This window comes from Panulirus ornatus, chromosome 1, assembly GCF_036320965.1.
Source record: "Panulirus ornatus isolate Po-2019 chromosome 1, ASM3632096v1, whole genome shotgun sequence".
Classification (NCBI taxonomy): domain Eukaryota; kingdom Metazoa; phylum Arthropoda; class Malacostraca; order Decapoda; family Palinuridae; genus Panulirus; species Panulirus ornatus.
In genome coordinates this window covers 75,106,158-75,123,599 of record NC_092224.1, presented here as the reverse complement: position 1 = coordinate 75,123,599, position 17,442 = coordinate 75,106,158, and the positions used below count along the sequence as shown (strand labels likewise).

Genomic DNA, 17,442 nt, shown 5'->3' with positions numbered 1-17,442 from the left:
TCTAAAACACTTTACTTCCTCAAGTTTTTCTCCATTCAAACTTACCTCCCAATTGACTTGACCCTCAACCCTACTGTACCTAATAACCTTGCTCTTATTCACATTTACTCTTAACTTTCTCCTTTCACACACTTTACCAAACTCAGTCACCAGCTTCTGCAGTTTCTCACATGAATCAGCCACCAGCGCTGCATCATCAGCGAACAACAACTGACTCACTTCCCAAGCTCTCTCATCCCCAACAGACTTCATACTTGCCCCTCTTTCCAAAACTCTTGCATTCACCTCCCTAACAACCCCATCCATAAACAAATTAAACAACCATGGAGACATCACACACCCCTGCCGCAAACCTACATTCACTGAGAACCAATCACTTTCCTCTCTTCCTACAAGTACACATGCCTTACATCCTCGATAAAAACTTTTCACTGCTTCTAACAACTTGCCTCCCACATCATATATTCTTAATACCTTCCACAGAGCATCTCTATCAACTCTATCATATGCCTTCTCCAGATCCATAAATGCTACATACAAAATCCATTTGCTTTTCTAAGTATTTCTCACATACATTCTTCAAAGCAAACACCTGATCCACACATCCTCTACCACTTCTGAAACCACACTGCTCTTCCCCAATCTGATGCTCTGTACATGCCTTCACCCTCTCAATCAATACCCTCCCATATAATTTACCAGGAATACTCAACAAACTTATACCTCTGTATGAGCTTAAGGGAGCAGGATGGTCCATTGATCTATCTGTGTATCTATATCTCTGACGCCCATTACCTTCAGAAATTCCCATCAAGAGGATGGCCACAGCAAAAGAGTCTCCAATATATGACATAAATACAAGATAAAAAAGTATCCACTATATGATATGAATGTATAACAAAGACAAAAGAGTTGGATTTATAACCATAAAATGGCAAAGAAGTAAAGAAACTAAAGATGAATTTCTTGATGTTTGAAAATGGAATATAAAGAGGGGAGAGGATAAGCAATAAATATACTACAAATACAGAAAAAATGGACAGCTGTTATCAGGCATGGGCAGTACTTATAATCATCTGTATCATTTTGAATATTTTGCCACTGCTAAACACTCTACACTCACAACACTAATGTTTAGTTCATATATAGTTGATGTTTCCCTCCTTAACAAGGTAGCATCAGCAACAGATAAACAATGACTGCATTCACTGACAACTTTTCTCTTGCTGTCATGTATAAAAGTATAACTCCTCAAAATTAGAGCCCACCATCTGCAGCTACAATGGTTTTTCTTGACTGCCTAATGGGTCCTGGTTTGGCACACTGCCCCCCAGATACCACACTGCTTCAATTTAATTGTGTGCCATGTAGTCTTCTCATCCCCTTGAATACTTGAACCCCTTTCATGCCATCCATCCATCTTCTTCTTTGTCTCCTCCTTTCCCATATTCTCTCTGAAAATCCTTTCATTCAATGTCTCTTTGCTTACCCTCTCCATATGTCCATACCATTTCAGCACAACCTAATACTTTCTCAAGCACACTTTACTTATTACCACACCTAGCTCTATCATAATCAACCTGCCATTGACCACATACTGTCTATAGGTCTTTCATTTCAGTAAACCCACCCTATTCCACTTTTTTGCATTCACATCTGACACATCTATGCAACACAGTTGAGCATATACCTTCAAACATAATGATTTTGCCCTACCAGACAATGACCTCAGTTTCCACAGAGCCTTCAGGTACCGAGGGCCTTAGCACTCTTTCCCATCATATGACTCACTTCAGTTTCCATGGTTCTATCTATGGGTTGAACCTCTTTAATTCAGCAACCTTGGGACCTGGCCATTGCCAGACAAAAGAAAATGCCAAAAAGCAGAAATTGACCCCTGAGGGAACCCCTATATAAATATATGCCCAACCTATAGTCTTGCCAACTCATTCCACATACATATTGCTGTGTCATCAAAGGTAGAACAAAGCTTAAAACAGGAAATAATACAACCAATAATGCTTCCAAGCAAGGTTTTTAATGGTTGTAATGCTTGCAAACAAGGTTTTTAATGGTTGCAATGCTTCCAAGCAAGGTTTTTAGTGTTATATCAGATTACATAGAAGTACCCCCAGCTGGAGACTGCAGTATCTTGGGCCAGGGTTTTTCATGGCATATGCCACCAATACAGGGCAGATTCGTCAGCATTATACGCTTGTTCTAGGGCTAAGCTATCCACTGCCACTAGCTGTGCAAATTCATCCACAAACTTTGTTGCAGCTTTGTGATGAGTAGTTAATGTAACGAATGAACAAAGGTTGGGAGTTGGCTTTGGTCGACTTGTTACTACTGTTGCTTTATTGCTATCGTCAAGGCAGTCAGCCCATGCTGCACCAGTTCCAGCCAGACAGCCAGCTTGTACACTCTCTATCACCCTGCACATATTGCTGTTAGCTGTTAAATAGAGAATTGGAGTTTTTATCAATTCTTTTAATAAGACTTTACAATGCAAGCTTCCATGTGAGCACTACACTTTTCACTGCATACACTATGTACTGAAATTCCATGTCTCCACCTAAACTTGTGCAACCATTCTTTCAAATATTCAGTCAAAGTCTACCTTTAGTTCTCTATGAAATGCTTTGGCCTGCTCAACAGGCATCTCCCTAGAAATGCTTACACCTTCATTATGTGGGAGCTTAAACCACTAGGTAAGTGCACTGTCTAATTCTGTACTCCTGGCTTCTTTCAAAGTTCTCTGAAACTTTAAACTTTTCTGGCTTTCATTTTCAGCAAAAAACTGAATATAAAAAATTTACAGGACTGTTAATTAGCTCAGCCACAGTGTAAAAAGATTTTGGCACCTAAATACTGCTAACAGTGCCACCCTGATGGTAGATGCACAAACTAATGGCAGCAGATTCAAATTTTGTCAGACCATGGGAGTTACTGGACCGCAGAGCACTGGATTAGATATATATAACCTGTACTGCCTTGTCCACTCCCATGTACCTAGAGCACTTCAATTCCTCTTGGTTCTATCCAATCAAACCCACACTCACACAATCCAGTCTTACCCACTGCTACACCTCATTACCTCATTTTCGTTCAAACATACTCTCAATGCCATCCTTTCATGCACTTCAAACTGAGACACCAGCTTCTGGGGATTTTCAGTTCAACTAGCAAATAACAACTAACCCACCTCCTATGCCTGCCTGCTGTGCTAAGACCCCTGCTTTTAGCTCTCTCAACTCCCAATCCACAAACTGATTATACAACCAGGCGACATAACACACACCCCTGATGCTGGCCCACCTTCACTTGGAACCATACCTCACTTCCAACTTGCACAGGTACCATACTCTACCAATAAAAACTCATCGCTGCATTTAGAAGCTTTCCTCCTACACTGTACATAAACATGTAAAAATTTTACAAGGTGTATAGTTCAACCCTATCATATGTTTTTCAATAGCTTTTATACTTGATATAATCACCAAAAATATCTCATAATGCTTTCCCAAGCCAAGAACACCCAAAAAATATGAACTAGATAATCACAGAATTTTCAAAAATAGTAACAGTGAATTACTTATTTACAGGGAAATATACATGTATTTCAACCCCTGATTCCAATTCAGCATGAAATACAGTCTTTATAATAAGGTTTTCAAGCAAATCCATAACCTCTCAAAAAAATACCAAAAATACGGGGAATTTTTGAACCCAAATATCTTTCCATTTCAAAATAAAGATATGACATACTAAAATGGTTCTATACTTCAAAAAATCATGGAAAATATCTCATAATGCTTCCTCAAGCTGACAGATACCCAATAAATATGAACCAAATAATCAGAGAAACTTATAAAATAGTAACAATTAATTACTTATATACAGGTCTTAAAATCCCTAATATATTTTCAACCCTAAATCGAATTTAGCATGAAAAATTGTCCTTATATTCAGGTTTTTAAGCAGATCTATTTCCCTTACAGAAATACCTTTTTGTTTTAAAACTGAAATATGACATAACATAAAACTTCTTTACTTGAAATAATCATGGAAAATATCTCAATGCTTCCCAAGCTGACAGATACACAACAAATAAGAACTGAATAATCACAGAATCTTCTAAAAGAGTAACCATTAATTACTTACTGATAGGCCTTAATGTCCCCAAGCATATATTTCAAACCTAGATTCAAATTCAACATGATAAATAGTACTAATACTAAGGAATTCAAGGTGAATGAGGTGAATGGAAGAGTTTTGAAGAGAGGGGAAAGTATGCAGTCTGTTGTGGGTGAGAGGGTTTGGGAAGTGAGTCAGTTGTTGTTCGCTGGTGATACAGATCTGGTGGCTAATTCGAATGAGAAACTACAGAAGCTGAGTTTGGTAAAATGTGTGAAAGAAGAAAGCTGAGAGTAAATGTGAATAAGAGCAAGGTTATTAGGTACAGTAGGGTTGAGGGACAAGTCAATTGGGAGGTAAGTTTGAATGGAGAAAAACTGGAGGAAGTGAAGTGTTTTAGATATCTGGGAGTGGATTTGGCAGCGGATGGAACCATGGAAGTGGAAGTGAGTCACAGGGTGGGGGAGGGGGCGAAAGTTCTGGTAGCATTGGAAAATATGTGGAAGGTGAGAACATTAACTCAGAAAGCAAAAATGGGTATGTTTGAAGGAATAGTGGTTCCAACAATGTTATATGGTTGCGAGGCGTGGGCTATAGATAGAACTGTGCGGAGGAGGGTGGATGTGTTGGAAATGAGATATTTGAGGACAATATGTGGTCTGAGGTGGTTTGATCAAGTAAGTAATGAAAGGGTAAGAGAGATGTGTGGTAATAAAAAGAGTGTGGTTGAGAAAGAAGAGGGTGTTTTGAAATGGTTTGGTCACATGGAGAGAATGAGTGAGAAAAGATTGACCAAGAGGATATATGTGTCAGAGGTGGAGGGAATGAGAAGTGGGAGAGCAAAATGGAGGTGGAAAGATGGAGTGAGAAAGATTTTGAGCGATGAGGGCCTGAACATGCAGGAGGGTGAAAGGCGTGCAAGGAATAGAGTGAATTGGAACAATATGGTATACCGAGATCAATGTGCTGTCAATGGATTGAACCAGGGCATGTGAAGCATCTGAGGTAAACCATGAAAAGTTTTGTGGGGCCTGGCTGTGGAAAAGGAGCTGTGGTTTTGGAGCATTTTACACGACAGCTAGAAACTGAGTGTGAACGAATGTAGCCTTTGTTGTCTATTCCTAATGCTACCTCGCGTGCGTGCGGGGCGAGGGGGTTGTCATTTCATGTGTATCCGGGTTGGTGACGGGAAAGAATAAAGGCAGCAAGTATGAATTATGTACGTGTGTATATATGTATATGTCTGTGTATGTAAATATATGTATATGATGAAATGTATAGGTATGTATATGTGCGTGTGTGGACATGTATGTATATACATTTGTATGTCGGTGGGTTGGGCAATTCTTTCGTCTGTTTCTTTGCGCTGCCTCACTATTGTGGGAGACAGCAACAAAGTATAATGAATAAATAATACTAAGGAATTCAAAGAAATCTATTACCCTCACAAAAATACCAAAAATTCCTAGTAATAATAGTACCGGGAATTCTTTATCCCAAAAACCTTTTCATTCTAAAACTGATTTATGACAATGAAACACTTCTGTTATTGAATCAATCATGGAGCTGAGAGATACCCAAAATATGAAAACTAAATAATCATAGAAACTTATATAATAGTAACAATCAATTACGTATTTACAGGCCTTTATGTCCTCCAACATATACCTCAACTCCAGATTCAAATTCAGCACGAAAAATAGTTTGTATACAAAGGTTAGCAAGTACATGTGTTACCCTCAAAAAAAAGAAAAAAAGAGGATTAATTTTGCCCGATTACCTTTTTGTTTTAAAACTGAAATATAACATACTGAAAAGCTTCTATTCTTGAAATAATCAGAGAAATATCTTCTAATGGTTCCCTACACTGAAAGGTACCCAATAAATACAAACCAAATAATCAGAGAATCTTACCAAGGGAGTAACAATTGATTACCTATGTACAGGCCTTAATGTCTCTCAACATATATTTCTAACCAAGATTCGAATTGAGACTGAAAAATAGTCCTTATACAGAAGTTTTCAAACATTTCTATTACCCTCATAGTCCTTATACAGAAGTTTTCAAACATTTCTATTACCCTCATAAAAATACAGAAAATTGCTGGTATTACTTCAAGGAATGTTTCAGTCCAAAAACCTTTTACGTTTGAAAATTGGAATATGATATACTGAAACACTTCCATACTTGAGATGATCATGGAAAATATTTCAAAATGTTTCCCTAAGCTGACAGATACCCAACAAATATGAATCGAATAGTCACAAAATCTTCTAATGGAGAAACAATTAATTACTTATAATAAAGGCCTTAATATCCCCAACATTTATTTCAACTCCAGAATCGAATTCAGCATGAAAAATAGTCCTTATGCTAGGTTTTCAAGCAAATCTATTACACTCAAATAAATACCAAAATTTGCAGGTAATAGTTCAGGAAATTTCCTTAGCCCCAAAACCTTTTTGTTTTAAAATCTAAAAAAAGAGCAAAATGAAGTGCTTCTATACTTGAAATAATAGCAAAAATAAACATCTCATAATGGTACCCAAAGTGAGGTAGCGCAAGGAAACAGACGAAAGAATGGCCCAACCCAACCATATGCACATATACATACCTATACATCTCAACGTATACATATATATACACACACAGACATATACGTATATACACATGTACATAATTCATACTGACTGCCCTTATTCATTCCCGTCGCCACCCCACCACACATGAAATGACAACCTCCTTCCCCCGCATGTGCGCAAGGTAGCACTAGGGAAAGACAACAAAGGCCACATTCGTTCACAGTCTCTAGCTGTCACGTATAATGCACTGAAACCACAGCTCCCTTTCCACATCCAGGCCCCACACAACTTTCTATGGTTTACCCCAGACACCTCACAAATCCTGGTTCAATCCATTGACAGCACGTCGACCCCGGTATACCATATCGTTCCAATTCACTCTATTCCTTGCACGCCTTTCACCCTCCTGCATGTTCAGGCCCCGATCACTCAAAATCTTTTTCGCTCCATCTTTCCACCTCCAATTTGGTCTCCCACTTCTCCTAGTTCCCTCCACCTCCGACACATATATCCTCTTGGTCAATCTTTCCTCACTCATTCTCTCCATGTGACCAAACCATTTCAAAACACCCTCTTCTGCTCTCTCAACCACACTCTTTTTATTACCACACATCTCTCTTACCCTATCATTACTTACTCGATCAAACCACCTCACACCACATATTGTCCTCAAACATCTTATTTTCAGCACATCCACACTCCTCCGCACAACTCTATCTATAGCCCATGCCTCACAACCATATAACATTGTAGGAACCACTATTCCTTCAAACATACCCATTTTTGCTTTCCGAGATAATGTTCTCGACTTCCACACATTCTTCAACGCTCCCAGAACTTTTGCCCCCTTCCCCACATTATGATGCACTTCCGCTTCCATGGTTCCATCCGCTGCCAAATCCGCTCCCAGATATCTAAAACACTTCACTTCCTCCAGTTTTTCTCCATTCAAACTTACCTCACAATTGACTTGTCCCTCAACCTTACTGTACCTAATAACCTTGCTCTTATTCACATTTACTCTCAGCTTTCTTCTTTCACACACTTTACCAAACTCAGTCACCAGCTTCTGCAGTTTCTCACATGAATCAGCCACCACGCTGTATCATCAGCGAACAACAACTGACTCACTTCCCAAGCTATCTCATCCACAACAGACTGCATACTTGCCCCTCTTTCCAAAACTCTTGCATTCACCTCCCTAACAACCCCATCCATAAACAAATTAAACAACCATGGAGATATCACACACCCCTGCCGCAAACCAACATTCACTGAGAGCCAATCACTTTCCTCTCTTCCTACACATACACATGCCTTACATCCTCGATAAAAATTTTCACTGCTTCTAACAACTTGCGTCCCACAACATATATTCTTAATACCTTCCACAGTGCATCTCTATCAACTCTATCATATGCCTTCTCCAGATCTATAAATGCTACAAACGAATCCATTTCCTTTTCTAAGTATTTCTCACATACATTTTTCAAAGCAAACACCTAATCCACACATCCTCTACCACTTCTGAAACCACACTGCTCTTCCCCAATCTGATGTTCTGTACATGCCTTCACCCTCTCAATCAATACCCTCCCATATAATTTACCAGGAATACTCAACAAACTTATACCTCTGTAATTTGAGCACTCACTCTTATCCCCTTTGCCTTTGTACAATGGCACTATGCAAGCATTCTGTCAGTCCTCAGGCACCTCACCATGAGTCATACATACATTAAATAACCTTACCAACCAGTCAACAATACAGTCACCCCCTTTTTTAATAAATTCCTCTGCAATACCATCCAAACCCGCTGCCTTGCTGGCTTTCATCTTCCACAAAGCTTTTACTACCTCTTCTCTGTTTACCAAATCATTCTCCCTAACCCTCTCACTTTGCACACCACCTTGACCAAAACACCCTATATCTGCCACTCTATCATCAAACACATTCAACAAACCTTCAAAATACTCACTCCATCTCCTTCTCACATCACCACTACTTGTTATCACCTCCCCATTGGCCCCCTTCACTGATGTTCCCATTTGTTACCTTGTCTTACGCACTTTATTTACCTCCTTCCAAAACATCTTTTTATTCTCCTTAAATTTAATGATACTCTCTCACCCCAACTCTCATTTGCCCTCTTTTTTTCCTCTTGCACCTTTCTCTTGACGTCCTGCCTCTTTCTTTTATACATCTCCCAGTCATTTGTATTATTTCCCTGCAAAAATCGTCCAAATGCCTCTCTCTTCTCTTTCACTAATACTCTTACTTCTTCATCCCACCACTTGACTATCCTTTCTAATGTGCCCGCCTTCCATGCTTCTCATGCCACAAGCATCTTTAGCACAAGCCATCACTGCTTCCCTAAATACATCCCATTACTCCCCCACTCCCCTTATGTCCTTTGTTCTCACCTTTTTCCATTCTGTACTCAGTCTCTTCTGATACTTACTCACACAAGTCTCCTTCCCAAGCTCACTTACCGTCACCCAATACATATAAATACATATAGACTGAATATTCATAGAATCTCCTAAAAGAGTAACCACTGAGTACTTATTTAAAGGCATTCATGATCTTAAACATGTATATTTCAACCCCAGACTTAAATTCGGCATGAAATATACTCCTTATACTGAAATTTTCAAGCAATGTTAATAACTTATCAAAAAACAAAAACTGCTGGGAATTTTTTAGTCTTAGAACCTTTTTGTTATAAAATTGAAATATGATACAGGTACAACACTGATTTTCTGGCACCCTTGGTTCCAAAGCCTTGCTGGATTAACCATTTTGCCAGAAAAACCATGGTCATGTAATAGTAATAATTCATCAATACACCTCTAACCCACTAATCATACATCTCCCTTGTGTCTAAAGTATACTTCTTCAGTGCTCCCAGAACCTTCGCCCCCTCCCCCACCCTGTGACTCACTTCCACTTCCATGGTCCAATCCGCTGTTAAATCCACTCCCAGATATCTAAAATATTTCACTTCCTCCAGTTTTTCTCCATTTAAACTTACCTCCCAATTGACTTGTCCCTCAACCCTATAGTACCTAATAACCTTGCTCTTATTCACATTTACTCTCAGGTTTCTTCTTTCACACACTTCACCAAACTCAATCACCAGCTTCTGTAGTTTCTCACCCAAATCAGCCACCAGTGCTGTATCATCAGTGAACAACAACTGACTCTCTTCCCAAGCCCTCTCATCCACAACAGTCCTCTGCTCTTAATGCTACCTCACTAATGCAGGAAATGGCGAATATGTATGAAAAAAAAGTACACAAATAGTTTCGCAATGAGGAACTATCTGTGTAATTTTTTTATATACATATTCGCCATTTGCTGCATTAGCAAGGTATCATTAAGAACAGAAGGCTAAGCCTTAGAGTAAATATCTTCACTTGGCCCCCTTCACTGTTCTTTCTTTTGGAAAATTAAAAACATATGGGGAGGATTTCCAGCTCCCCACTCCCTCCCCTTTTAGTCGCCTTCTACGACACGCAGGGAATACATGGGAAGTATTCTTTCTCCCCTATCCCTAAGGATAATAGCATAGATAATTTCAGAGATCCATTGCAGTTTGCATATTGTAAAAAGAGGTGTGTGCAGGATGTAAGTTTGACTTTCATGAATGAGAATAGCAAACATTTAGACTGACATAACTCATAAGCAAGAATCTTATACACTGATTTTAGCTCTACTTTTAATACAATGCAAGCACATATTTTGAATGATATATTATTAGGGATGGATGTAAATTGTAACTTACTGAAATTGATCTTCAGCTTTTTAACACAGAGGCCACAGTATACCAAGACAGATAACGCTAAGTCCAACAATTTTTACTAATACAGGTGCACCCCAGGGATGTGTTATGTCCCCCACTTTCTTCAGGTTTGTATGCTTATGACTACAGAAGTGTTTTTAGCAACTGCGTTATCTTAAAATATGCTGATGATTCAGTAACCATAGGGAAAATTGTAATGATAATTGTAATGATTATATATCACAGGTTAGTTGCTTAACTGACTGGTGTAAAACAAATTATCTCCATCTGAATGTAAAGAAAACTAAAGAGATGACAATAGATTTTATGACAAAAAACTACATGTAAGAGGTGAAAATATAGAAAGTCACTAGTGAGTCAGTACAAGAATCTAGGCTTTATCATAAATGATCAGTTAAAAGGTGGTGCCAATACTAATATGGTGTGTAAGATCTGTAATCAAAGACTGCACTTTGTATGTACCTTAAATAGTCTATATACAGACAACACAATAATTAATCTTTTTTATATGTTAACTACAGAATAAATATTATGTTTTTAATTACTGCCTAACATGGCAAGCTAAAGAGTAAAGATAGAAATAAGCTTGAGAAAAGTGTAAAGAAAGCTAGGAAATTGGGTGCAAACACTTAAACAGGTATGCTGTATCAGGAATGTGCAATGAAGTAGGTGAAAAACATCATGCAAGATGCAACCCATCTTCTACACTAAAACTATGTATTTCTAAGATCAGGAAGAAAACTGTTTCTGCCTATAAAGTGCATCAACAGATTCAGGAAATCATTTGCACCAAAAAGCATTATAGTGTTTAACCATCTAAAGATGCTGTAACTCCTTTGTGATAGAGGTTCTTAGTGCAATCAATGATTCTTTATGATATTTTATGTGGTACTTTTACATGATATTTTATCATTTTTGTTTTATAATTCTTATACTTTTTAACCTTGAATTGAGCTTCCAGCCATAGAGAATTTAATTTTGTATCATGTATACAATTTGACTATAAAGACATCATATTTCCATTCACAACACTGAATACACCATGTACACAAATCATACCCTCAACTGCCACATTTCTCACCTTCACATTTAAATCATCCATTACTAATACCCAGTCTCATGCCCTAAAATTGCTGACACACACACTCAGCTGCTCCCAAAACACTTACTTCTCAAGATCTTTCTTATCATGACCAGGTGCATAAGTACCAATAATCACCCATCTCTCTCCATCCACTTTCAGTTTTACCCACATCAATCTAGAATTTACTTCCTTACACTCTATTACACACTCCCATAACTCCTGCTTTAGGAGCAGTGCTACTCCTTCCTTAGCTCATCCTCTCACCAAACCCTGACTTTACTCCCAAGACTTTTCCAAACCATTCTCCCTCTTTACCTTTGAGCTTCGTTTCACTCAGAGCCAGAACATACAAGTTTCTTTCCTCAAACATACTACCTAACTCTCTTTTTTTTATCATCTTGGTTACATTTACACACATTCAGACACCCCAATCTAAGCCTTCGAGGAAGATGAGCACTCCCTTTCTGACTCTTTCTTCTTATTCCTCTTGTAGAAATTTGAAATACGAGAAGAAACACCTACAATGACTATGGCAACACTCAGCAGCCAAACATGTGCCAAAATATTGGTGGGTGGTTCAAAAGGAACATTATCATTCATATGATAACCCCACACCTACACATGAAGATTCCCTTTCTTTAGCCGTTAATGGGTAAAGTAATTTTTCATCAGTCATATATCTTTACCATCATATTTTATGAAAATAATCCTAGGCATCAAATTTCTTTTAAACTAGTGCAGAAGTAAAACTTTCACCGTAATCATTGGAATGGTACATGCATAACATTCCTCATAAGTTTTAGCCCATGACCACATCAACAATTTCTACAACTTAAGATCTAAAAGCAACCTTCTATAAAAAATAATTCCATGACTTGTGTGAAAATCAAACGAGGCAATGCCAACTGCCTTTCCTAAAAAGTGTGCGAGAGGAATGAAAGCATCCTGAGTTAGGTTTAATATGGTGAAGCACATGAACTAGAATGTCCAAGAACAGCAATGATAAAATACATAATGAAAAACAGCAAGCTCTGAAGGATACTGAAAAGTCTGAATATCTATGAAAGACCATTAATTGGTGCTGCAACAAGCATCTCTTCAAGAAAATAATCAACACTGGAAGATAGATTAGTTTCTTGCTCTTACGGCCTTGCTTCTAAAAGTAGCTGAACTTAGCAAATCTACTACTTCAGAGGCAAGTTGCAAATTACAGATTGTTTTCTTTATGTATAATGATAAAAAAGAAAATACCTAACAAAGAAATACTCACCTCAGTAACTACAGCAGATGAATTGTTTGATTCACAAGAACTAGGAGGACGTTCTGTTTGTGTCGTTGAATCTTCTACACTACCAGTCCCTGAACGCACAGTCATGCTTTCAATGAAACATCTGTAAAACATATAAAACCAAAATCATAATCTAAGTACAATTTTTAAAAACTTGAAAAAGAAAATGGTGAGGATGAATGGGATGGCTATAGTGCTCAAGTCTGAATTATGCAATATCTAAGAATCTTTATAAATCACATCTAGGTTACACTGCTTTGTCAAAAATATTGAAATGGATTAAATTCTTACATACAGTATTCTATGTACCCTAGTGATCAAATTATGATCAATGAATTCAATGAAATTTTCAGATTAATGGTACCTGGATACATCGCTGCGAATCTGAGACTCCGCTGGAGCATCAGATGCGTTCTGCGGGACCTGGACATACAGGTCATGTGCTGGTGGGGCAGTGGGCTGCAGGGGTGCCACTGATGGGCCATTCAAGGCTTCAATGAGTGAAACTGCCTCGTAACCTGGTGGTATATTGTCTCCACCCTGAGATTTAAAAAATCAAAAATGAAGATAAATTTCTGTAACTGTTACAGAAAATCAAATTTCACACTCCATGTTGTTTACTGCTCATGTTTCATAAATGCCACTGTTTTACTGAAAAGATTCATAATATTGGTCTTGTTAGTTACAGTATCCCTAACAAATGGCATTTACTTAACAACAGGAGAATGCACATTAATTTCTCATCAGATCATATGCATAGTCAACCATTTCAGAAGGGAGACATGATGCAGTTTACTAAAGTATGAAATATAATTTCTAAGCACCCAAAAGCAAAGGGAAAAGACTATGAAAACAATGAGTAAGTCTAACCACATGAGAAGAGAATATCTTTATGTGTAAAAAATTACAGCTGATCCTCAAGGCAGGATACTGAAAGCTATATTGAAAATAAAGAACATGCATGAATAAAATAACCAAAATATATGACAATTTTGAATGAAATGTAAGTTCATAACTCAAAGAATTTATCCCTTAACTCTTGTAAAGGATTATTTAGGTGAACCAAAAAGCTGCTCTCGGCATAGATTTACACATCAAGTTTCATGCCTCTGTTTCAAGGCTACCAGCTGAACCTGGATGGCTGCTTTGGTGGTAGTGCACAATTACTTCCCCCAAAAGTCAGTCAACCTTCAATCGTGTCAGTGATAAGGCATTCTCATGCCTTTTATGCACAATTACCCCCCCCCCTCAAAAAAAAAAAAAAAAAAAAAGTCAGTCAGCCTCTAATCATGTCAGTAACAACACATTCTCATGAGCTTTATAAGATGGAAACTCAGTGGCTTTTAAGCAGATTAGGACCAGGCAGAATGCTTGACAGTGATATCATCAGATTATGCAGTAAAAGATTTCACAAGCATTGACTATTCCAGCATTTAAAGTACACTAAGACGAGTCAAAAGTAGCTGCCGAGGTACTAAATAGTAAGAAAATTCATCTAACTGTAGCAAATCCAGGACCAATACCCATTCCCCATAGGCTGCAATGAGGCCAACAAGACTTCTCTAGAAAACAGATCTGAATAGTTTAACAAAGTTAGGTCCAGACAACCTTACTCTAGAGCAAGAGGACAATGAAAAAGAGAACCTTACTCTAGAGCCAGAGGACAATGAAAAAGAGAACCTTACTCTAGAGCCAGAGGACAATGAAAAAGACTAAAAAATATTACCAAACACAGTGTCTGAAATTCAGAAGAATCTGAATGTTCCAGGATGCTTGCAAGCATTCCCAGATTGACTGATACTATCAATGAGAAGAAAAATGACATTAAGGAACAGTTTATTTTTTACATGTTCTCCCATTCTGACTGCAACACAGTAGAAAAATATTCATGTATACTGACATACCCACATTGTTTAACTACTTGAACACTAAGTGTACCCATACCCATTGTCTATTGAATAAGGCAATAATGTTGTGTATATCAGACAAAATATGGAACAACTGATGTAAAAGTAGGTTAGGTACTTATCAAATATAAAGAGAAGTAATAAGAACCTTACCTAGTAGCCAAAATGACATTTCATATGTACCAATATCATATTCATCATCTACTGGGGATTGCAAGGCCCCTCAATGTGCTGTCTGTTTGTTGCCATCCAACACCATTTTGGCAATGCATTTTCCTGGATTTGATTGGTAAATTTCAATTAGAATACTGTACTGAATGTTTAGATCTCGACTGCTAAGGCAGTTAGGTGAGGCTTTCATAGGTTCTGGTGATTTTTACAATACATTTCCTATTTTCACTTTCATAAACCCCAGTTTTTCCACTACATTATACCACCATCACTTTATCCATTATCTTTCAATATGAAAGATGAGATATATTGGTTCTTCACAGGTATATGTGTAATCACAATGCTAATGTACCTGACAACCCATTCTGCTCTCATCCTTCTCTATTCATTGTCACTATAACAAATTTGCTGTACATCTTGCTATAATTATTTGAGGATAGGAGGAAAGATTGAGCAAGTAATGATGTAATAAGAAAGAGGTTTGGTACTTAGAAGAGTATGGTTGAGAACTGAATAGGGTGCGCTGATATGATCTAGACATTTGTAAAGAATGAGAGAGGAGAGGATGGCAAAGAGAATATGTGTCAGAAGGGGAGGGGACAATAAAAGGAAGGAGATTAAATTGGGGATGGAAGGATGAAGTTAAAAATATTTTGAGAGTTCAGGGCCTGAACAAGCAGGAGGGTGGAAGGTGCGCACAGCATAAAATTAATTGGAATGACAGGTGTACAGGGGGTGACATGCTGTCAATGGACTGAACCAGGAAATATGAAGCAGCCAGACAAACCATGGAAAAGTCTGTAAGACCTGGTTGTGGATAGGGGGCTGTGGTTTTGGTGCATTACATATGATAGCAAGAGAATGAATATGAGTGAATGAGGCCTTTTTTGTCTGTTCCTAGGGCTACCTCACTAATGTGGAAAATGGTGAACAAGTATTAAAGAAAAAGAAAAATTATCATTCTTTCTTCTTATTCATATGACTTTCTTCTCTTCCATAAGTACATTCTATGTCAAAATACTAAATAGAGCATTTATGTTGCTCTTTAGAAATTCACCTTCTTTACATGATACTCTCAGCATAGATAACAAAACAATACAAGGACATCATGGTACTGTAGCCACTTAGTTCAAGGGTACATCAATGTGCAGATGGCAAACCTGAATGTGGGTATGTTGGTGTACCCATAACCAAAGCCTTTGATATTCATTATGGTGTAATTCCTCTCCTAAAGTTCACAGTTACATGGCCTTATGAAGAAAGAAAGATGCACCCATGGCTCAGTATCTACAGGCTGGAGGAGCCAGCCATGGTATATACTTTAGAAATGCCTCCTATTTGTCCAACAGACTAGGGAGTCATAAGAATCCTGGGTTAAGGCTATCTGTCAATATCATTTCGATAGTAACAGCATACTATTGACCTTTTTGGCCAACAACTACATCATGTCATGTTGTGGACCGATGCAAAATCTAATTTTTTCCAATAACTTCACTAGATGTTAATGATATACCCCCATCATTGAGAAAAGAATTAAACACTGATAAAAGGAAAAGATGGTGAAGATTCAGAATGCTACACCTCCTGCTACCACTCTTACAGGAAAGTATACTCATTTTTGGTTTGGTGGGATATCAGAAATTTTGTCAGTAACTTTGCCAACACTGCACTACCTCTGTATGAGCTAACTAAAAAGACAAAACCTAACAAATCATTTACTCAGAGACATTAGAACAAGCCATCCAAGAGCATAAGTCATGCCTCTATGAGTCTATAATGCATCTGCTAGAGTTCATCCTATATATCAATACATCTGCATAAGACACTGAAGCAATAATGATGCAAGAAACTGATAGATAAATCTTTCCTGCTGCATGTTTTTGTGGGAAAGTGAAACCTGCTAAGAAAAATTACATTATTCCCAGAGTAAAGAAAGACTTTTACCTCTGTATTCCCTATCTATCATAGAAGGCAACAAATAGGCAGAAGTAGGGGGTTGGAGAGCTCCCCTTCTTGTATCTCAGTTTCTATATGATGAAACAGAAGGAGCCAATCAGGGAATACTCATCCTCCTTGAAGGTTCACACTAAGGTGCCTTTATGTGTGTGGATGTACTCAAGATGAGAAGAGGCACAATCTGTAGTATCTTTGAGGAAAGAAACCTGGATGTTATGGCTCTGAGTGTAACAAAGCCCATGTGTAAAGGAGAAGAATGATTTGGAAATGTTTTAGCTAAGGTCATGCAGGTTCTGGCAACACTGCATCCACTTGTGCTATTAACGCTTTCTCCTACCTCATCTTGGTCAACTTTCAGTGCTGGAAGAGCCAGTGTCTATAAATTCACTCTCCAAATTATCAAAATTCAGGTTACCATCATCAAGCAATTATGAATTATCATCTGCCTAGTCTTCTAAATCTAGCTAAAGGCCACTCAATTTCCTTCCCAGAAAATTCAAAGGAATGTACT

General features: G+C 37.9%; 1 protein-coding gene across 7 annotated transcripts in view; it reads right to left on the bottom strand.

The window, feature by feature from the left end:
• Mrgn1 (Mahogunin ring finger 1) overlaps window positions 1-17,442 on the bottom strand; it is a 168,853-nt gene that overhangs the window by 66,612 nt on the left and 84,799 nt on the right. For all 7 annotated transcript variants that reach the window (XR_011713022.1, XR_011713021.1, XM_071663851.1 and 4 more), the window contains 2 exons: window positions 13,262-13,437; window positions 12,880-13,000 (listed from right to left, as the gene is read on the bottom strand). Coding sequence is in view for 5 of the 7 variants with exons in the window: in XM_071663851.1 (XP_071519952.1) it covers window positions 12,880-13,000; window positions 13,262-13,437 (297 nt within the window). In the remaining 2 variants the exon portion in view is untranslated. The remainder of the gene's footprint in view (window positions 1-12,879; window positions 13,001-13,261; window positions 13,438-17,442) is intronic.